The sequence below is a fragment of the Poecilia mexicana genome, unplaced genomic scaffold (genome assembly GCF_051168715.1).
Source record: "Poecilia mexicana isolate PSO_F unplaced genomic scaffold, ASM5116871v1 scaffold_8, whole genome shotgun sequence".
In the NCBI taxonomy this organism is placed as follows: Eukaryota; Metazoa; Chordata; class Actinopteri; order Cyprinodontiformes; family Poeciliidae; genus Poecilia; species Poecilia mexicana.
In genome coordinates, this window is record NW_028263377.1 from 351,069 (window position 1) to 375,157 (window position 24,089).

General features: G+C 37.8%; 1 protein-coding gene across 6 annotated transcripts in view; it reads right to left on the minus strand.

The window, feature by feature from the left end:
* LOC106910798 (transient receptor potential cation channel subfamily M member 4-like) overlaps positions 1–23,656 on the minus strand; it is a 122,155-nt gene extending 98,499 nt beyond the window's left edge. For 2 of the 6 annotated variants that reach the window (XM_088007966.1, XM_088007969.1), the window contains exons 1-6: positions 23,478–23,656; positions 10,636–10,813; positions 9,795–9,975; positions 1,843–2,012; positions 1,548–1,725; positions 502–566 (exon numbers count right to left, since the gene is read on the minus strand). In XM_088007966.1, the coding sequence (XP_087864092.1) occupies positions 502–566; positions 1,548–1,725; positions 1,843–2,012; positions 9,795–9,975; positions 10,636–10,813; positions 23,478–23,632 (927 nt within the window). In that variant the 5' untranslated portion in view covers positions 23,633–23,656. Of the gene's footprint in view, positions 1–501; positions 567–1,547; positions 1,726–1,842; positions 2,013–9,794; positions 9,976–10,551; positions 10,814–12,078; positions 12,141–23,477 lie in introns of those variants that run through there. The other 4 variants (XM_088007968.1, XM_088007971.1, XM_088007967.1 and 1 more) reach the window with 4 other exon arrangements.
* Positions 23,657–24,089: the final 433 nt, after the last annotated feature.

Here is a 24,089-nt window from a genome sequence, read left to right on the forward strand (position 1 = left end):
GCAAGTATTTTGCATGTTTATGTCTAAATTAGGTGAATTTACTGCCAGATCATTTTTCCATTTTGTCAGATCACATAGTAGCATTTATATCTAAAGCGAAAAATTAACAGCCAATCCAGGTGATCGGCAGAGATCGGCCTCATGAGTGATCGGTATCAGAATCAGCAGCAAAAAACCTCATCGGAGCATCTCTAGTTATTAAGTATAATAAAACTCTTTTCCACTTTCAGGCATTCTCACAGAAGTTGAGATCTACGTGATTTATTTAAAATCTATTACAATTACATATTTGGCAAAATATGAAATACCTTTTCTTAGCTCTAAAGCTGTAACCCTCATAAGACCATCTAAATGGGTACAACTCACAGGACAGTGGAAGGTTCTGGTAACTTAGGTTTTTGACAAAAATGTTCCAGGTCACATATTTGAAAAAACAAACCTTTAGAAACAATCATTTGCAGTACAAAATGCAGTGCTGAATTCATGAATGAGTTTCCTCACCTCCAACATTCTGGTTTCTCCTGAGATAAGCATGCAAAGGACAGGAATTTCAATACTGCCACTACCTGTTGTTGGGTGAAGAAAACATAAAATATATATTTTTTATGCAGCAAGAAGCTTAACTATCCAGGGAACTGACTCCTTCAGACATTTCATTGTATCTTGGGTGTAACCCGGAGCAACAGATACAAGTCATACAAGTCCTATAGACTTAGATGCAAAAACATAATGAATCAAACTGATTTGTTAGAAAGGATGTTTTCTTTAGTTAAAATCAGAAAAAGTTGAAGGCAATGTCAATAACTAAAACTTGTTTATTGTTCCCTCTTCAAAAACATAACAGAAATGGCAAAAGATGATATTCTGCTAAAGCTCAAACTGTCAAGCAATAATATTTTTATGAAGGGGTATTTGGTTAATGACATTTTGGTGATATATAAGCTATATTAGAAAGATTGGCATAAAAATCCTATCTTTGTTGCATAATGCATCATGCAACAACCGGGTGGATTGTCTGTTTCTCTTCCTTGGATCACTTGTCATAGGCTGTGGAGACCACAGAATCCAGCAACAGCAGTTGGAAAGATGTCTCATGTCTGATTTATTTCCTAATTACTGTCTTACACAGGAAAAACATAGGCATGATGTGCTAACATGCTGGTAGGGAAGCTTAAAGTAAAGTAGCCCACAGGGTCACCTGACCTTTGAAGCTGTGGTGTCAGCTGAGGATAATTAGAACACAAAAATAACTTCCCAATTTGATTGATTGGTTCCTGGACTACCTGAAATGTGGTTCTCTAAATTCCAGCACGGTCAATGTTAAGTCTAACCAGTGTGTCTATGATTTAAATCAACAAAGAAGAAAGAGAAATGAGAACAATGAGGTGTGAGTAGTGTGCATGTATTTTAGCTGTTTACATGATCATTTGGTTAGCTAATGGTTTTTATACCATAATGTCAATTCCACACAATTTCATGATACTTATTAAATGAAGTATGGCAATCTCTTTTCTTTTAAAAACTTTAGACACGAAAGTCCATCTCACCCCAGATGCCTGTGCGCTGATGGGAAATGTAGTCCTCCAGATTAACTTGAAAGACTGCCTCTCCACCTCGCTGGCCAATACTCCCATTGTCCACCAAGAGGAAAGCTTGGCAGCTGTTGTCCAAACAGTATGTATCATGTGTTGTGTTCTGGACATAGTAGCGAGCTGGGAAACTTCCCTTCAGACCGGCAACACAAGAATCCAGTGGTTACCAAAGCCATTGTTTTCATGCTGAGGTTTATAACATTAGACACTTCACACTCTGCAGTGGAACAAAACACAATAGATTCAGTACCTGGGCGTTGACAAGCTGCTGTCTGTTGTGAACCAGACCCCAAGGCGTCACTCCAATCGCAATGACTTTTTTCTGGGACACAGTTGAAGCTGCAGCCCCATGGTCTTTCACAGCCTCCCCTACACAGCGGGAAACACCCTCTTTCAACCCCCCTGTCAAAATCCATGCCCCTGGACAAATACAGTTAGTTAGAAGGAAGCATGGCTTGACTAAAAACATGCAGGAAATATCAAACAATGTAATCAGTTAAAGGCATTAACCTACAGCATGAGGGCAGAATCATTCAAAAATTTCAATGATTTTTCTGAATGTTGTGTGACAGAATAACATGAGGAAGAAAACGGAAGTATTGGTGATGTCGTTTAGATTTTTCAGGGATGTACAAAAATGCAATTGTACCTAAGATTATTCACCCTGATTGGAAATTAGGTTTATTGGCCAAAATTAAACATTGCAGCTCTTTGCACTAAAAACAATCAAGCAAGAACAAATATAGTTCAATATGATTATTATTGAAAGTCTTTTCTCCAAGTAAAACACAAAATGCCAGTTTTAAGAACTACTACAATCTCATAATTGTTTAAACCTCTTCATGGCAAACATTACTTATTACTTTTTAGAGCACTCTATTGCTCTATTATAACCTCCTACTATTAAATTAATAGTCTTTGTATTTATTTCTGTAGTAAAATGTGATTAAATCAGAGATGGGCATGCTAGCAGCTGGATAGTTTTTTTCAGAATGACACACAGCCTTCTGATTCTGATTTTTGGCCTGGCTTCATAGCTCTGTTTAGCAAGTGGAAAGACATAGTTTTTAATACACTGAACAAAAATATAAATAATACCCCATATCAAACATCAGAGTTTTATGAACATTTGGGTTACACAACATATAGAGAAACTCAAAATATATTTTCAGTAATTACTGAGCTTCATATCGCTGCATATCCCTTTGAATGTCATCCAACATGCTAATTGCACACTTCTGCATAACTTGCGACATCTGAAGCATTATGGCCTGTGACAATATTTGACTTTTAGGGGTGGCCTTTTCTGGTCCCCAATTCAAGGATTGTCCAGTTGTTGCTCTTTTTGTCTGATGTCCCATTGGACATGCCCCACCCATGCACTGAGTGAAAAAACAATTTGCTGTGTAATGCTCAGTGACAGTAGGTTGGATTAAAAATTATACACAAATCAAGAGAAATATTATTTTTGTACAATAAAATGTTGTCCTGTGAAAGACCGGTGACCTGTCCAAGGTGAACCCCGCCTCTTGCCTAAAACGTTCGCTGGAGATAGGCCCCAGCCCCCCTCCCCGCTCCAATAGGGACAAAGGTGTATAGAAAATGGATGGATGGACAATAAAATGTCAGCAAATGCTCATTTACAGTTAACTCCACGTTGCCACAATATTTGACATGGGGCGTGTATATTTTTGTTCAATATAGTTTGTCATTTCTCATTGTATGAATGCAAATCATGCCAAACACAAAATTGTAATTTCTTTGCACTGCAAAGGTATCTATTTATTCTGTTTCAACTGATGACACCAAGGAGACAGAGTGATGTGCAGATTGGGACTGTTGTAAACTAGGCAGATTGATAAGTCTTCAAAAGTAAATTTTACTCCAATACCTACAATTTGTGCTGATCTTGGGCATTTCAATAATTATATGTGAAGGAGACATTTCCCCTTCAACTATGAAAAATATTTTCTTTGGACACCCCAGAAAAATATTATGTTCCCTGGCAAAATTTCCATTGTTTTGTGAAAGAATCCATTCCACTTGATTGATAGAATGCTCATATTGCTAAAACACCACTCCAGGTTTTCCTGGTACTTTAAAATAGTTTGTATGACCCATGCATAAATAATGGATCATGTATCAGGCGGGATCACCTAGTAGGTTTATAGGGTGTGCGTGAGTGCGCGCGTGTGTGTGTGTGTGGGGGTGTGTGTGTGTGGTGTGTGTGTGTGTGTGTGTGGTGTGTGTGGGGGTGTGTGTGTGTGTGTGTGCGTGAGTGCGCGCGTGTGTGTGTGTGTGTGGTGTGTGTGGGGGTGTGTGTGTGTGTGTGTGTGCGTGAGTGCACGCGCGTGTGTGTGTGTGTATGTGTATGTGTGTGTGTGTGTGTGTAGGTGTGTGTGTGTATGTATGTGTGCGTGTGCGTGTGTGTGTGTGTGTGCACTGCTAACAAGTAAACATAACTTGTGTCATTAGGTGATTGAAAGTTTGGGCTTAATCAATCAATCAATCAATCAAAATTTATTTGTATAGCACATTTCAGCAGCAAGGCATTTCAAAATGCTTTACATAATTAAAATAAAAACAGCATGTGACATTGAAAAAACAGTGAGAAAGAGATTTTGAAAATAAAAGATTAAAAAAGATAAAAACATTAAAACCCACACCCCTTTTAGGACGTCAGTTAGACATCGTTTAACTGGGACTCTAACTCACGTTTTAATAGGGCTATGAGTGGGGGGTAGAACCCGCGCCTTTCTCGGGGGGCTTTACATCATTAAAAACTAAACGGTAACACTTTATTTGAAGGGGGTTGAATAAGACTGACATAACACCTGTCATGAACATGAATAAGTCTTCATGAATATTTATGACTGTTGTCATAAAGCGTCATTCGGTAAATTATGACCCTTTTAATACAAAGTTGACATTATTCAAAATGTCTTTGTTATGACAACTTGACATTAACCAGGAAATCATTACTGAGATAAATTTGTTATAAAAGTATTACCGATTAAACTTTAAAAATTAGCTTTATGCAGTAATATTATAAAGCTATGCCATGTTGCTTAGTCTTAATTTTCTTAATTTAATCGATTCTAAAGTTTTACAGCAAGATGTCTACAAAGCACTTATGAACTTTGCATTTGAAACATTATTTAAGGCTGTTTTAACCCTTGTGCGTGCGAGGACTGAGGCAAACGTAGAGAACTGTGGCAAATGATAAGTTTTACGTGTGTGGGGTCGGTTGGTATGGACCCCATTTCTAAACACAAGGGCTAAGTAGTGCAATACACCATCTCCACCAGTGAGAGGCAGCAGTGCACGAACAGGCGTGCAGTGTGTTGGTGAAGAAGAAATCTTCCATATTGTGACGCAAACCTAACACAAGTTATAACGGCCAGACCTCCTGTTTAAAAGGAAGCTGAAGTTTGATACCTAATACATATGAGGTATGTGTCTTATTAACTTTACATTTTCTTTGAGAAAATAACATTGACTATGTTCTCGTTCTCTGTAATGTTAGCTATCAGCGATTCAAGCCAATCCTACCTTGCTGTAAATTAATGTTAGCTAAAGTTATTAAACACAATTACTGTAACGTTAGCCCTTAATATTAAATATATTTTAAAGACAGGCAAATTGTTTTTCCCCCTCCAATTTTAATCTAGCAAATTAAAAGCTAATATATTAGTCAAAGTTATCCTTCATATGCATTATTTAGCGACTTGGCTGATGTGACACAGAGTTTGTGTTCTTTGCTTTGGCAAGTTTAGCCACATGAAGACCCAGGCTAGCCTAAGTACACATGGTGGGGGGACAAAGTTGGCTAATGAAGACATGCTACGAGTGTGGAGGATGATAATAAGGACCAGCCACCAGAGAAAGAAGTTCCTATTTCACCAAAGAGAAAGAAGCAGATGAAATATTCCCAAAGATAATTAGGTAAGTCGTTTTTGTGTTAATATTTTCACCATGTGAAGTGGAGTGGGACAGCCAGTGGGAATGGGGAGCAGGAATCAACATTCACCAGCTGAATTAAGTTACGTTTTAGACAACTAAAACTGATGTTAAATCTATTTATTAATAAGCTTCTTGTAACAACCCTAAGTTAGAGTATCTGGTTAGAAATAATTTAGAATGCTCATTAAGTAAAAAGATGCATTAATGTGCCTAAAACTATATGTTAAATGATGCATTCGAATAACAGTGGCAGTCTGTCTGAACTTCTGCCAGACAAATATTTGATCAGAATAATTTTGTTCAGCTCCAGTTATTATTCCACTTGTATTAAGAAATAATTGTATTGCACTTTATAACAACCAGTCATGTTAACTAGGCATTTGTCTGCCAGTCTACCATTCTGACAGTGTGCAGCAAGGGACATTTTGAAATGGTATTTAAATAAATGCTGGAATATGATGACATTGTTTTTTGTTTTTGTTCTTTTTTTAAGTGACCACAATGAATTGAGTCATCACCGACTATGAGAATGTCCAGAAGAGATTCACCAAGTTTGAATTCATGAAAAGGCTTTCGCCATGATTAACTATTGCAAGAACATCTGTAATTTCTGAGCATTTCTGGACACCTTCAAAGAGCTGCTTCCAGGAAATGAAGACAAGAAGATCTCCTGTTTTCAGAGCATTACAGGAAGACTATTACGAAGGAGATGGCTGAGGCAAAAAATGTTACTGTTGAAAGAACCTATTTTCTTAAGTTAAAGTATAAGTAATTCTGTTTTAGTTTTTCAATCGGCATTTCAGAGTAACAACATACTGACCACCAGACGTTAAATCCTCTGTTATCTTAGAACAAGTTATCTTTTGTTTTATTCCAATGTACAAAGGGTTTGTTCTACAGTTATGATGGTAGTTATAAGTAGTCCAGTATGTTTCACTTCATTTGAGGTAAGACTTAATATCAATAACTCTGTTAGCATTGCATTTGACACTAACTTACATCTTTATAATTGTTGCTACTAGTTTCACTTTACTTGAGGTAATAGTTAATATTAATGACATTGTAATGACACTTAATGACATATTCATAACTGGTGCTACTTGTTCCACTTTAGTTGATGTAAAAGAAATTGTTAATGAGTCTGTTATTAAATCATTTGACCGTGTAATAAAGCTTAGTTAAATCTTTATTGCTTGTCCTACTTGTTTTGCTTTATTTCAGGGAGTGGAAATATTAATCATTGTTTTGTTAAAGCTTTTGCTAGTGTAATAATTAAATCATTATGACTACTATTATGACAAATTTATGTTAGATCATGATTTCTTGGTTAATGTCAAGCTGTCATAACGAAGACATTTTGAATAATGTCAACTTTGTATTGAAAGTGTCATTATTTACCGAATGACGCTTTATGACAACAGTCATAACTATTAATGAAGACTTAATGATGTTCATGACAGGTGTTATGTCATGTTCATGACAGTGTCATGACAGTCTTATTCAACCCCCTTCAAATAAGGTGTTACCAACTAAACACAGTGTAAACAGTGAGAAAGAAAAATAAAATTCCAAAAAGATAAAACATTGAAGACATCAAAACCCACACTCTAACCCTAATTTAGCCATAAGCAACTCTAAACAGGTGGGTTTTAAGTTGAGATTTAAAGGCACTCAGTGTTTCAGCTGTTTTACAGTTTTCTGGAAGTTTGTTCCAAATCTGGTGCATAGAAGCTGAATGCTGCTTCTCCTCATTTGGTTCTGGTTCTGGGGATGCAGAGCAGAACCAGAACCAGAAGATCTGAGGGGTCTAGACGGTTGGTACAGCAATAACAGAACTTTAAGGTATTGTGGTGCTAAACCGTTCAGTGATTTATAAACTAACAACAGTATTTTAAAGTCTATTCTCTGAGCTACAGGGAGCCAATGTAGGGACTTTAAAACTGGTGTTATGTGCTCTATCTTCCTGGTTTTAGTGAGAACACCAGCAGCAGCGTTCTGGATCAGCTGCAGCTGGAGGATTGATTTGTGAAGACGCTGTTGCAGTAATCAATGCGGCTGAAGATAAACGCATGGATGAGTTTCTCTAGATCGTGCTGAGACATTAGTCCTCTAATCCTGGAGATGTTCTTCAGGTGATAGAAGGCCGACTTTGTGACTGTCTTAATGTGACTGAAGGTTCAGGTCAGAGTCCATCACTACTCCCAGGTTTCGGGCTGATCGCTGGTTTTCAGTTGTAATAACTGAAGCTGTGCATTGATTCTAGTTCGCTCCTCTTTGGGTCCACAGATAATAACTTCAGTTTTATTTCTGTTCAGCTGGAGAAAGTTTTAGCACGTCCACACATTTATCTGCTCTAAGCATCTGTTCAGTGATTGGATGGGTTCAGAGTCACCTGGTGACATCGTGATGTAGAGCTGTGTACCATCCGCGTAGTTATGATAGCAGATCTTATTTCCTGCTATAACCTGAGCCAGTGGGAGCATATAAATATTGAAAAGAAGGGGTCCTAGGATAGAACCTTGGGGTACCCCACATGTAACCTTTGACCTCTCTGATGAGAAGTTTCCGATTGAAACAAAGAAATCCCTGTTCTTTATGTGATATTCAAACCAGTTGAGCACTGGACCGGAGAGTCCAGTAATTGTTTAAAAATTGCTTTTTCAATAAATTTGCTGATGAATGGGAGGTTGGAGATCGGCCTGTAATTCTGCAGTAGTGATTTGTCCAGATTGTTCTTTTTTATTGGTGGTTTGATAACTGCTGTTTTCAAAGCCTGGGGGAAAACACCTGAAGTGAGCGATGAGTTACTATTTGGAACAGATCATTAGCAACGACAGGCAGGACTTTCTTAAAGAAATGTGTGGGTAGGACATCCAGACAGCAGGAACTGGAGCTTAATTGACTTATAATTTCTTCTCGGGTTTTATAATTAAGTAGTCATTAAGTCATTTTTCCTGCATTTGTTTTGTTTTGGCATAGCATTGGTACTGGCTTTGGAGTGGATGTGCAGATTAATCCTCTGATCTTTTGAATTTTCTCTGAGAAGAAACTGGAGAACTTGTTGCAGGCATTATTGAAGTTCAGGTGGTAACGTCATAGGAGGGTTTGTGAGCCTGTCAACAGTAGCAAATAGAGCTCGAGCATTGTTAATGTTTTTGTTTATGACATCTGGAAAGAAAGCCTTCCTTGCATGTTTTAGTGTTGTGTGATAGTTACGTTGTCTTTCTTTATAGATGTCATAATAAATGTGAAGTTGAGTTTTACGCCATTTCCATTCGGCCCATATGGCAGAGTTGACTTGCAGATTGAACTGCTTGTGCATTTCTCCATGGAGATTTCTTCCTACCAGACACAACCTTCACTTTAATGGGGGCAATGTAATCAATGATATCTGAAAGTTTGCACTGAAAATCATCTACCAACTTATCTACATCATGATAGCTTAAGGGCAAGGAAGAAGAGTAGATTTGATTAAATGTTTCTGCTGTGTTTTCTGTGAAAGTACGTTTTGTGATAGTAGCTTTTTGTACAAGTGGGTGAACGGATAAAGAACTTTCAAAGATAACAGCGAAGTGAACCGACAGGCGACATCAGTTACAGAGACATTGGAAATATTCACACCCTTACTGATAACCAGGTCCAGTGTGTGTCCATGAGTGCGTGTTGCTTGTTTGACATGGTGTGTTAAACCAAAACTCTATTACAGAGCTTTTTTGCCCCTCGGTCTTGGGGATTGTCAACATGAATGTTGAAATCACCAACAATTATTAACTGTGCTACTGCTAGGGATTCAGTTGAAGTAACTACAATAGAGATGATTGAACTGCAGATGTGTGTAAAGAGTCTTTGCTGGAAGAAGGTAGAATGGAGGTGGATGTTATTTGTCAAAATAAAATACTGCACAAGCTGGAGTTAAAATGAGAACGTTGACAGACCAGTGAAGTTGCCACAAGCCACACAGGAGAGTGAGAAAAGCTGCTTTGTTTGTGAGCCTATCCTACCCCAGATAATCTGTCCCCACCCACATACCAAATGTGTTTACTTTTGACTTAAAGATGGATTTAAGATGATGACATAATTTGAATAATTTTAGTTTCAGTTGTCCCTGTTATCCAGTAGACCTGCACTCTAGAAAAAGAATCCACTGATATCCTGGATTCATTCAAACTAATTAATACTGCAGTTCAAAGTTTCCACGTTAAACATAAGCTGGATCCATGCAGAGTGATGACTTCTTACCTGTACTCTGTGCAGCCCTAACCAGCCCTTTTCGTAGGATATCTCTCACCCACGGCTTAATCTTCTCATGTCCCTCACCTCCCACCACTGATACCACCAGGTTGGGGGAGGGGAGGCCCCAATGGGCTGTCATCAGAGAGTAGATGATATGTGGAGGTGTGTCACATGATAGCCGCAGAAACTGAAAAAAACAGAATAGTTTTAATCCACTATTGGATGAAGTAAATCTCTCATGTAAAAAAATAATAATAGGGAAACAAACTTCAACCCAGGACTAATTATGAGAACGAGTTCTAGTAGTCTGTGATGGATTGGCGACCTGTCCAGGGTGACCCCGCCTCTCGCCCATTGACTGCTGGAGATAGGCACTGGCACCCTTTGCGACCCCACTAGAGATAAGCATGTATGATAATGGATGGATGGAGTTCTAACAGTTTGCTGCTCTAGAGTGCACAGATATGAATTAAACCTTGAAAAACATAATCAGTGAAGCAACCTTTGCTTCCCAACATTGTGGAAAGTTTAAAATAGTGAGTCATATGGCACAAACATCTGGGTAGGATTTTAGAAATTTTCTCTGTCTTGTTTATCATCACATAAAACATAATTTTTCATATAGGCGGATTGGTGGTTTGAAATGTATATTGTTTACAGAAAATTAATGCCGCTTGGCCATTATTTGATAGATCTGACAATATACACTAGACTGAGTCATTTAAAGTTAATCTAGAGACAGAAGAAGAGCTTTAATCTCTACCTGTGCTGATTGGTTAGAGTGGCTTTAGTCCACCCACTCTGTGTGTATGAATATTTGTGTGTATAGTGAGACAATGCTACACACATGGCTGTGTCTGCGTCCAGCTCCAGCAAACTCCAACTCTCCAAAAGCATCTGTGGGATATTCAGATGAGTGCTGCTGGCTGTCCCACTGGGTAACAATTGCTGCTCCAAAGTAGTCTCCTGTTGCCACGGAGTCATGCAATTCTCGCACCCCACCACACTGACAGAGTCCACCGTTACTGTCACAAAGAAAAAATATAAATCTGTTATTCTGTAGCTGATACAGCCTCCCATCATGGAGAGCTCAGATGTAATAATAAACCTTAGGTCAGGCATGATCTAAATATATTTATTTATGGTTAAACTGTCCACATACTGAACAGTATATGGACAGTGATGTGAAAAATATAAAATGATAAAAAATGATTTTTGGCATAAATAGAAGAAACTGATGTTTAATAAAGTAAATTAGGTAATTTATATTTAAAAGTTGTGATACGATGTACCAAAAGTCATTCCACGTCACGTGAAGTGTGACGTGGAATAGAAATAATGCAATGCCTCGGAACATTTATATAAGTAAACATCTAGTGTCTGTATATTTATGTTCATCATTCCTCCGTGAACCAACTGCAGCCTATTTCACTGCAGTTAGAGCTGAAGGTATTTCAACATGTACAGACTGAGGATTTTGCATTAATCTTTGCAAGATAGGTTAAAGTCAGTCAGACTGATCAAGGATGTCTGCAAGCAATTGTCACAGATTCTCAGTTGGATTCTTAAATTCAACACACTGATTTAAATGACAGCATTTACTCTTCTGCATGCCTTCATGTGTTTCAGAAGCCTACACATTGTTTCAGGTGTGCGACATCAGGGAAGCACTTAAAAGAAGGAAGAAAATTCATGTTTATTACATACCAAGCAGTGTGCTCTGAGGACCAGGAATACTAACCATTTTCATTCCATACATCAAGCACCAATGTTGTTGTTGTTAATGTTATTTTGTAAGCCAAATGTATAAAAATAAGGGGACACCTACTGTGAAAGATAACGCACAATTTGCTGATGAAAATGATAGCAATTTGGAAAGATTTGTCAAGTTTTGGAACTCATCCGTGGAGATTTTTTGACCTGTCAGAACACATGTGGATCTGGATTATAGAATTTACAAGCAAATTAGAAAATCTTTGCCATACCTATAGAGACTTTGAAATCAAGAAGAATAAAAGTGCTTTAAATAAAAATGCTTTTTTGATTAGCTTGCACAGTAAATACTGTGAAATACAAATTATTTGGTTGAGAAGATCAGATAAACCATAAAAGAATAAACTTTTACAGCTTACCTAATAATTAAATGATTAAATTAACTTTTGAGGGTTTTTTTCACTTTTCTTTACAGAAGTGTTCTGACATGATTGCTATGAATGACACTCATTAAGAACTCTACACCAAAAACTCTGTAGTAAAACATAAATTAAAATAAAAACTAAAAGAAAATTACCTCAAAGTGTTTTCAACAAAAGTTGTGCACACTCTTTTGTTGATGATCTTGGGAATCCAGCTCTACGAACATAAAGACAATGATTATTGTAAAAGAAAGATTTCAATAGTACAGCTAATTGGTCTTTATTGTTGAGCTCAAAGTATAGAATAATAACACAGAACCCTGAGATACATTTTAAAAAGTAGAGCCATTTTAGAGAATGAAGTAAACCAAAAAGATATCCAAATTGGTGCAATGTCACAGTTAAGAATGCATTTCAATTGCTGGTTTTCTCAATTATCCTCACAGAAGACTGAAGTTGTTTTGAAATTGAAGTTGTTTTGTTCAATGGTACTGGAGTCAGACCAACATGTAGACAGGAGATTGGGATCCTTATTAAATGCATATTTAATGAATAACAGTTGTGAAGTGTGAGAGCAAGGAGGGCCTTCTCAGCTAGCCCTGGAAAATTGAAAAAAAAAAATACAAACAACTGTAAAATGTTTTAATCATATTTAATTTTATCTATATGAAGCCGGGGCAATTTGTCCCCGGAACAATGCCCATATGCGGAAGACGCTGTGACAGAGTGCAGCCAACTTGTTACAGAGGCAGGCAATCGGCACTCAGATTTGAAAGTCCGTTAAAAGTGCCAATTTTAAAGTGTCATATAAAAAATAAGCCAAAGCTGGCAGTTTTAATGGCCTTATAATGAAATTTTTGAAACAACTTTGCATTAAAATTGTAATTATTTACCGAATGACACTTCATGACAACAGCCTAGACATTCATAAACACTCCTTCATGTTAACAGTTTGTGTCATGCTTATGACGCTGTAATGTCAGTCCTATGCACACCCTGTCAAATAAAGTGTTACCAATTTTGGATCTTATTGCTTATTGCTAGTTCTGTAGCAGTTTTTCCCAACACTGGTCCTCAAGGCAAACTGACCTACATGAGTGCATTCAGTAAAACCCTGTTAATCAGCCATCAATTAAAATCATGTGTGCTGAATTAGGGAAATGCCTAAAACTTGCAGGGCAGTGTGCCTGGTGGACCGGTGCTGAAAAACACTGGATTTGATGTGGCATTTCAATCAACAGAGTTCAACCAGAAAACAACATTGATTCAATGACATATTTTCAACATTACTTATTTGGCTAGAATTGGATGATTGTTTGATGGTTGATCCACAAATCAGTCATCAATCTTAACCATGAATTCAACCTTTTGTGAGCATAATTCCACATTGAATTAACATCTTTTGCAAACAAGCCAACAGCCACAAGCCTCATGTAAATAGTGGGGGTGGACTGCTTCACTCCTTGTAGTAAGTTGTAGATGTTTTTGTGTCAATATATCACACACAAACAGTCGGTAATAATTTTTATGGACAAGTAAGAAAATGTACAGAAAGGAATCACCACCCACTATCCTGAACAGAGCTTAATCTAAAACGTGATGAACCCTGCTCAGTAATAAAATGCTTTCACCCAGAGCTCCGATGTCTGATCAACAGATGTTGATCCTTCATTAGATTTCAACCTCAAAACATTGATTCAATGACACAGTTTCAACATTGGTTACTTGGCTACAAATGGATGATTGTTTGATGGTTGATCCTTCGTCAGTTGAGGTCCTCAACCAAAAATCAACCATTCTGACTATAATTTAATTATAATATTTAATATATATATAATATATATATAGTACGCAGAAATACCAAAACAGAACGTTCAGTCCATTACAGTTTTATGTTTTTTGAATTTTCAGGCTTGATGTTTATTTTGCGATCATTAAGAAGTGATCCCCTGAACACTCCTGGTGGATGATTAGCTCATTTAAACACCTGCTCTACTAATAATCTGTCCTAAATGCCTTATTTTTGTGCTAACTGAACCGAAACGAACTGTGCAGCACAGGTATGTTAAGTTTGTCAAAGTTAAGCTATAGCATAGTAACTTAATCCCCAATTTTTATTTTTTAATTAAAACTTTTTAATGATGTGTGAAATGTGATTCCCTTGGACCGTGTTATCTTGCAGTCATAGAGTTTACAAATAACAGCAAAACACTGCGTCCTTTTTTTAAATTCTTTGCTTGATTGTGTCATTTCCCCGACCACCAATATTCCGGGCTCAATGCAAAGCAACTGCGCATGTGGCGCACAGTACAGTAAGTCATGTGATGTCCAATCAACTACCTCACTGAGCGGACTTGCCATTTATTTTTTACAAATAAATTTTTAAAAGCAGTCGTCCACTGCCTGTTAATGCTTTGAACAGAGTGCGCAGCTGCTGTCCGCAAATAGATGCAGGCATATAAAGGAAAAATGTGTAAATGTTGGTGTGGACATGTCCACACCAGTCCTCCCTGATTATTAATGTTAAGCAATTTAATTGTGCAAATTAGCGCTTCTGCATGCATAGCATTCTGTCATGATGTGCGGTTTGTGACTATGAGGAAGACGCAGAAAAACCCAGGTAAGATGAAGAGAAATGGTGGTTTTAAAGAAGACTGGAACAGCTCAAACAGTCCAAAGCGAGCAGGCAGCACAGTGAACCTGAAGCTAAACTAGTCACTGGTAACAAATTGACCTGACAACTAGTGAAGGACCTTCTGAATCCAGGCTTGTACCGAGTAAAAAGGGGGCGTGGCCAATGAAGCCCAGCTTCAAGGCCTGTGTCGTCTTGCTGAAAACCACGTGACTGGCAACAAGCGAGGCCTCACATTGTATGGGTCACGTGACTGCTTCATTTTGCGTGCCGGTTTTCAAAATAAAAGCACGATGAACCATGCTGCTTCATGGGTTGTTGTCTATTTGGTCGCAGATCAGAGGAGAATATTTGTCTTCAGTGGCCAAAATAAAATGAACATTGACCAACATATCTGATGTGTATTCATGATAGCACTCATCAAAATGTTTGTTACTGGTTTTCTCAATTGTAGATTATGTTGTTTTTTAATAACTATATTTTTGTGATTTTATGATGTAAATCTCTTTGAACTGCATTGTTGTTGAAATGTGCTACACAAATAAACTTGATTGATTGTCTGAAATGGAGCCAGCAAGAGGAAAATCTCTGACATCTGGGAATACTTTGAGATGATCATGCACAATAAAATTCATCTTAAATAAAAATAATTAACCCTCCACCTCCCAATTTCTCACCTTCTGGAAAGTTCCACTATTATTTGTAGTCTGATTAGTAAAGATATATCAGTCTTGCACAGCAGAAACAGATTTAATCCTGTTGAAAGACTAAAATTCTGCATGTAGCCAAATATGAGGGATCAGAGCCAATTAGAAATCCAAGAAAAAGTGAACGCTCCAACAGGCACTGCACTCCCAAGACACTAAAACATCAAATGTCTTTATTGTCCGTCTATGACATAAAAGAAACCCAACACAACCACTGACGTTCAACATAAACCAGGATTAGATTGGCTACAAATAACTTTAATAATTAAAACATATGACAGTTAAATATGGTTTCATTGATTCTCCTGTTACTAAACATGAGTTTGATGAAAACTTTGTGACAATATTGCATTTAGTAGTTTTTGGAAGTATGATCCACCTGAGTGACAAGGCTGTTACAGTTTCACCAGCAGATGTCACTAGTGAGCAATAAATGAAGCATCAAGTAATGAACCTTTTTGCAAAGCAAAGGGTTGGAAAGCTTCATTGCTTCATGAGGCTTCATTTACCTATCTCTACTGACGATGTGACTGCAACCGAGAACTGAAGCCAACACAGGACAAAGTCGGTTCTACTGTGACGACTAGTGATGGGTCCAGCAACACCGACGCGTCAGCGCATGTATCAAGCCCATAAACCAACACTCGTGTCGGTGCGCTTATTGGTTTCAGCAAGTCACGTGACCAATACAGGAACTGTTTCGAAATGACGCTGGATGCCAAACTGTGTTTATAAGGAAGCGAATCTGTCAATCTGTCAAAAGCATTTTCCAATCAAATTCTTGATCTTTTACAGCGTCAACTATGGAGCAGCTTCAAACAAAATGTTTCCTCAGTGTGGGACCATTTTGATCTTATACTGGAAAATAAATTTGTTTTCGTTTTTGTCGTTTCATCCGGTTCTTGTCAGTTTCTACTTGATCTATCTGAACCCAAATTCAGCTGAAACTGACTCTTAGTTTACTTTCATATTATGTTCTGCACATTAAGTGTCGCATTTGTTTGACTAAACTGTCTTATTTAAATAAATCCACCTCTTCAATGCTGAGGCATTATGAGTCCAGGCATGAGAATGAAGTCCCAGATACACCTAGATAAACTCAGATATACAGCCATTCTACAAATTACTGTTACGTTTTATGAATTATTTCATATACAGTGATCCCTGGCTATAACGCGGTTCACTTTTCACTGATTTTTTTGTGCAGTTTTTTTTTCTCCCACAGTGTTCATCATCCTGATTGACCATATGATTGTTAAAAACAGTCTCCGCGCTACCTGAGTGCCAATAACGTTACGGTGTTTAATACAGATTGGCCACTCAGGAGATGGAAACTGAAACTTTCGATGTCTCCTGGAAAAAAAAAAAACTGTGGCCAGAGGCAGGGCAAAACCCGACCGGAGGCTCGTTTGATGAGATCCATCGCTCTGCCATAGATCCAGCTGTGAATCTCGCAGGGCAGGTTGGAGGAAACGCTTTAATGACATGACTCCGGATCACATTAAGACCTGATTGATCCACACGCACATCCGCTGACCTGAAAACAGTGTCAGGTTCTGGGCTTTTCTTTAAGAAAGGTCTCTCCCCTTCGGCTTCCCGTTGGGGAGTGGCCTGGAGTGAAGCTGCACGCCTGAAGCTAGTTGAATCATCAGTCGAGAGGATTTAAGGAGCCATCGGACCTCTCCTCTCCGCCGGATGATTATCCCTCCACGGATCTGGCCAACTTCCACCGGTGAATTTGCCTGCAGCTTTCAGAGCCTCACCTGCCTGCCCACTCCAGTCCACTGCTCGATCGCGGTTCCCCATCGCACTTTGACCTCCTCTGGTCAGACCATTAACCTGTTCTCTCCGCTTCCACGCGTGACTCGGTCCTATACCCTCGGATCACCTGCAGAACCTTTAGATAGTTTCTTTTTTTAATAAAAATAGTAACTCACCAGTTGTTTCCGGGTCTGATTCTGCATGTGGGTCAGAAGTCTACCCTCAATTATCACAAACAGGTTTTGTTCTTTGGTTTCAATGTAAAGTATTTATTTATGCTGTGTAATAACTGTAAAAATGAAGGTAACTATGTAGAGGAATATAATTATACTACTAGTTAAAAGTCATGTTGTTGGTTGATTCACATTAAGATATGTTTTGACTGAAAAGAAATGTACTGTGTCAATCTGACCTAGAAGTCAGAAAGGAACTCATTTCATGAGTAGAGCACCTTTAAATTCCTTTATAACTACTTCAAGGATTTCGTCTATCACGGGTTATTTTCGGAACGCAAACCCTAAGAAAAACAAGGGTTCGCTGTAAATGTAATATTTACTTTTTTTCTACAGCAGGATAAGTTTTGTCAAAAAAGCGTAACAGGCTAAATTTCAAAAATGTTGTAAAAACTTTTTTTTAAATAAAAATGTGTGGGGAAAAAAAAGTCCACAAGCATCCTCATTCCAAACACATTAATTTAATTTTCACTTTATGGTACATATTCACATTTTTTATTGACTGTATATCAAATGTATTTTTAATATAACTGAAGATTTGACATAATACAACATATAATATTCAATAAAATACAAAGACTTAAATCTTATTGTATAGACTAGGTCATCAAATCACTACGTTGCCTGTAGGAATTTTTAATGTCCAGCAGGTGTCAGTATTGAGCGACACAGTATCGATACAGTATCAATACAGTGTTGCTATGAGTCGAAACGCCTCATGACGCCTCATTTACCCATCACTAGTGACGACTAATGACAAACTGCACAAAGGCAACATGATATACGACTTACGGCAGGGTAGACAAGGATCCGACAAGAGACAGAGACAACAGATGGCATTAAATACACAGGGGGTAATCACGGAACGAGAGACACCTGGGAACAATCAAGACAGGACGGCACAGAGACTCAAACAGAACCTAAAATAAACAGAAAACTCAAATCACTGCACATTTTGTGCATTTGTGAATTACAAGACTGTTTTAGCTCCATATTTTATACTCCAACTTTGTCTTTATTACATGTGACGTTATCCTCTCTTTTTTAATGTTTTATCATTGTGTGAATTGCTTTGATTGTGCTTTGATTGTTTCTCATTTTGCTGTTGCACTGGAGTTTCCACCGTTGTGAGATAGCAAAAAATGTTTCTATTCTATATGATATTTAATCATTTGTGCTATAATCAATTCTCTAATTAAACAGTTACTATGACATAAAAATGAACAATAAACTTGAAGAAAACAAGAGTAGCATTTTATCCAGGGCTGTATGTGTGTATAGGTCTAAAACTTACAACTGAACTAATTATGTTTTGTCTTTAATTTACGTGAGCATTCCAGTTATAATTGTTTATGTCTGAGTGGTAAAGAAAATGTGTGTATACATATAAAGTAACACGTCTGTTTTAAATAATTCCTTCTGTGTGTTGCATCCTAGAAGTATTCTATTTAAATTATTAATTTTTTTAAAGTTATGGATAAAACTCTCTTTTATTCATTTATTTAATATATTTATTTGCCTAGTTATCTTTGTTCAGCTGCAGAAGATTTACAGAATCTGAGCTGTGTGCTACATCACTTTTTGTTTTGTAGAGGAAGTAGTGTGTGGTGTCAGCTGTAATTTCGTAGTTCTGGGAGAAGAAACGTTGTAACGGTTTTTCTGTGTGTCAGTGCCTGGCTGCTTCTGACAGAACAATTCCAAATAAATACACAGCGTGGGGCAAATAAATTGATCAAAACTGAAGAACTCTGTTTATTAGTATGTTTGTGTTATTGACCTACACATTTGTGCTGTGAGCTACACTTGATTACTTTTCTCAGGGAACAGGAGAAGGAACACTTGGCTGACATGATGGTGATCGATGAGGAGAACCATCGACGATAACAACTACTCCTGGATGGATGGCTTCAGGAAAAAGCAGCTATGAGCATTGAGATGGTAGAGCTCCAAAGAGAAGAATTGAGACAAACAAAAGAGTTTCCATTAACTTTAAATGAGTTGATTCTCGTGGGCCCTACATGTTTCTCACGTTTTATGGGGTTCAAATCGACCTGTTTGATAATTACAACTTATCAACGTTGACATTGTCTAGCAGAATGGTTTTACTCAGTTTCCAACATGTCAGGTTACATGGCAACTACATTAATATATCAATGAGCTACTCTAAGCTGTAGCTGGCAGCATGTTGTCTGTTTTAGCCTAATAAATTTCCATGCTAAGCAGCAAACATTTTTCATTAACTTCTAAGTTATGTGAAACTTATCCTGTCATGATTACTTAGCCATAGAATCAGACCAGTCCCCATTTTCAGGTGAGAAAGACTCACCTGGTATAAATAAAATGTTTAGCTATTGTAATTACGCCTGAGAGAAATTAATTTACTCAAAGTATGTCATGAATATATGTGTATGTATTCCATCTTAAGTAGGGGTGAACCTCTTGGAGTTTTCTGTCCGATTGCCAATTACAGCAATCTCTTTAAAAAGCCTTACCTGCTGATTTAGATTTTGGCTGATGCCATTTTTTATTCTCTGATATGTCACTAAATATAGCAATAAAGTCACTCAGTTTGCAACAGTGGGGTCACTATTGTTAACTGCAAACATCCAGACATGACCTGATGGGCGGGTCTGTCAGTCAAACCTCTCTCACTGCACAGCAGAATACATTCTTCTAAAACCTTTGCTGAGATAGATAAGATCAGGTTCAGTTTCGACCGATCACCGGTTCCCCAAAGTTAAGAAAATTGGTGCAGATAAATTGGCTGGCCAATAAATGTATCCTATATTATACATGCATATAGGATATAATATAACGAGCACTGACAGATGCAATAAGTTTAGTGTGATTGATCTAATCATCTGACTGTTGATTGCAACCAACCACATTATTAGGAGAAATAGAGCGCCTCAAATTGTGGTTTGTTTCAGCCCTGGTCCCAGTCCATAAATCAAACACACCAATTCCATCAGCAACCACTGTCTTTTAAAAGAACACACAGGAGAGAAAAGGGTGGTTGGAGGGGGTGGCTCCAGCACACAGCACAGACAGTTCAGAAACATTTCAGAATGAGAAAAAGGACCCTATATTCATAAACAGATTAACTCGTGTTTTAAACTGTTTGTTGCTAACAGATCTATTGTGACTCAAAGTGCAGCCATTCTGAATGACGGCCTTATTGCAGCGTACCGGCAGAATCTTTTAGTGGTATGTAGTACTGGACCATACCGGCTTACTTTCACCCGAGTACTGAATACTACTAAATGGATAAAAAGCAGGCAATCAACATGAAAAAAAGAAAAGGGAATAATTTTATTGCTATTGCAGAGGACCTTAGATATTAGAAGCAATGAATGAGAAAAATGTTCAGAATGAGAAATTTTACAACTAATTCAAATAAAGCCAAGACTGGTTTCATGTGAGGCAATATATAATGTTTTTTCAGGCTTTTTTGGTATACATGCATTTCTGGCCTGCAAAACATTTTTCTTAACATGCTATGATGGTTGTCTTTTATTACTGCTTCATAGCTTCACTTTGTTTAAACATGATTAAAAGTTTACTGTGACTGAAAACTGGTTCTACCGGTTTACTGCTGCATGCCCCATCCAGTGGATTGCATTCAGGTAGTTAGTTCAGTTTTCACAGAACTGAGTGTTCTGTGAAAGTAGGTTCGTGGAACTTTACAAAAGGTATCGATGATGCTGAAGAAAAACCTTTCATAAGCACAACAATTGGACCAGTTTGTCCTGTATTTAGTTTGCAAAGCCTGCAGTATCACACAACAATCAGACATGTTTCATTCACTCAGTCATCATCTCACATAAAAACCTTTAACCTAACAGATATGTTTCAGTTCCTGGCACCACCTGCTGCTAACCTGCAAACAGATTTTTATTAGGTCCAAGCAGCAAAAGCGCTATGAAGGCCTTTTGTAATGTAAATGTTTATTATTTTTAGCAAAAATAAATTGACTGTTTGTAGTCCTAAACCTGTTCTGAAAATAGTAATTGGACTACTAATTACTATTTACATGCATCAGTTGTGTGTGAAATTGACATGTTTTAAGGTGTTCACTCAAGTCACGCCATCTGTATTCCCCCTACTTTATTGTAGAAGCATGACATTTTTAACACTTGTACAATTCCCCAACCTACAGAAAACTCTCTTGCACCAATGTTCTACACCTAATAGGAAGTTTTTCTCCTTGGACTCTGGAGGCCAAGATTTTGAACTTGGCCTCCAGTACTGGCACTTTTTCGGATGTGGGTATTTAGGCCGCGATGTGGCGAAGTCAAACATCACATCATTGCCAAATGTCCTGTTCCAACAAATGAAAGTATTCATTGAAAGGTATGAATACTTTTCCAAGCTTACACTTACATCTCCGCTTTTACCTGCAGCAGCAAAATCCCTCCTGTACAAAGGCTAAGTTCTTCTAAGTCACATGACTATGTTTGTACATAGTCATGTGACTATGTACAAACATAGTCACATGACTCTATGTGACTATGTTTAATTTACGTGAGCATTCCAGTTATAATTGTTTATGTAAAAAAATGTGTGTATACATATAAAGTATACACACATTGCATGTCACAATGTGAGAATATGTTGAAATTCAATTATTTTAATGTTATCCAGTTGAATCCTTACTTTGCCTGCTATGAGAAACTAAAATTTGAAAATGGTGAAAATCCTTTAACATACATTTTTGGAGGTATCTTTCTTTTCATTTTCAACATTCCATGTTGAAAATGTTCAACATTTAATGCTCCTATAGGACATAAATGCTAGATTTAATCCAACTCCCATTGAAAGAAGAAGAAATATGATTATGTCAAATTTGCTATAAAGTCAGAGCAGAAGTTATAGCCTCACCTGTGCTCCATGTGCCACCATAAGCTCAGGAGCTTTTACTGGATGCTTAAAGGTATTCAGTTCACCAACTCTCACACCAGAAAACACAAGCAGTAGCACAGTGTGATAATTCATTCAGCATGAAAACTTACTGTCATGTGCTTTTTTTTTATACATCATTGTATATCAACCAAAGCTAATACACAGCTCTATGCAAGGCTATTTTCATGCGAAAGTGACATTTCAGAAAAAGGAATCTACTGTATGCATGAGCAAAAATGGTGTCTGAAGAATCATTATTTGGTTTGTGATGTAAGACCCACTCAACAAAAATACTAAGATTGCATTCTAATTTTAGAAAAAGAGTGAAAATAGTCTTGTTTAAACTTTGTAGAGATCAACTTCCACAGCATTGAGTACAGAGGTCACGTTATTAAAGTCAGAGACCATGCTGGAACAGCCTGGCTAAGAATGCATAATAATGCAAAATGCAAAAAGAGACAGTAACTGTGAGTGTGAAAGCAGTCTCCTTCAGCCATGGGCTGACGGCTACATTGTCATTGTCATTTGGAGCAGACCAACAATTTTAACTATATCACAAACTTGCCATTAATGAAAAACAAGGCTGCCTGATAAGCCATCAGTGCCTTCATAGAAAATAAACGCAGTAGTGATTCCAAAAACCAAATAACATTTGATTACAGATATATTAACAACTTTATTGTTATTTTGATGTTCATAGACAAAACTAAAATAAAAGAAAGGAAAAAAGACTAAACAGTACTCATGAACATCCTTTACTGCTGTCTCTTCTCGACAGATTAGTGTACCAACAGGCAGCCCTCCGGAGCCAGCTGCCTGACTGAGACACATTTCTTACCTAAGTTAGTTTTGAAAGCAGCAGTGTTTCATATCTGCTCTGCCCCTGTAAACACACTGGTGTATGCACCAACAATTCTAAAGAGCTGACAGATTAATGGGAAATGTGTTTCTTGTGGATTCTACACATTCATGTTCCTACCAAAAACAAGTAGTCACCCAGTGTTTTAGAACAACAGTAGACTTTAATTCCTTTCAGGGACTCTAAAGCAACAAAAATATTTTACAGATCAATGCCCTTTGCTACGTTTATACATTGAACTTCTTTAACAAGCTTACCAACTACTTTGCAATATGTGTGAGGGAAAAAAACTTGTGTGAGTTAACTTAAGTCACTCTAACTTCTTTCACCCCAGAAACATTTTTTCTACCCCAGCTGTGTCCCTCTTCAGCCTGTCTGCAGCTGACTCAGAAGGAATGCGATGTTGTTTCCCCCAGACAGGCACAGGATGGGTGTTAAATGTTGCCCCATTTGCTCCTACCTGATCCTTTTCTTTCTTGCTCCCAGCCTTTCCTCCGCCTCCCTCCCTGTCTTTCTCCAGCTGAGCCACCATGCTGTGCTGCGTTGGAATATCATCTGATCGTAAAGCTCTGGCTCGGCTCTGTTTTGTCCAGCAGCTCCTCCCACAGCTTCCATCCGGTTCTGCCCACACAGACACCACAGCCCTTGCCTCAGGAGAAAAACAGTGACAGAGGAAGCGTGAAAACTCTGGGTAAAACATACTGCTAAACATTCTGTACAAAAACTAGTCATTATATTTTCAGACATGGTTAACCAGCTGAACATTAACAAAACTGAAGTTATTATATTTGGACCTAAAGAAGAACGATCTCTAGAGTCAACACATAGCTTCAGCTATTACAATTAGAAACTAGCGATCAGGCTAAAATCTGACCTGAACCTTCAGAGCCACATAAAGACAGTTACAAAAGCAGCCTTCTGTCACCTAAAGAACATTTCCAGGATTAGAGGGCTGATGTACCAGCAAGAACTAGAGAAACTCATCCATGCATTTATCTTCAGTTGCATTACTGCAGAGGTCTACTTAACAAATCAATGGTCCAGTTGCAGCTGATCCAGAACATTGCTGCTT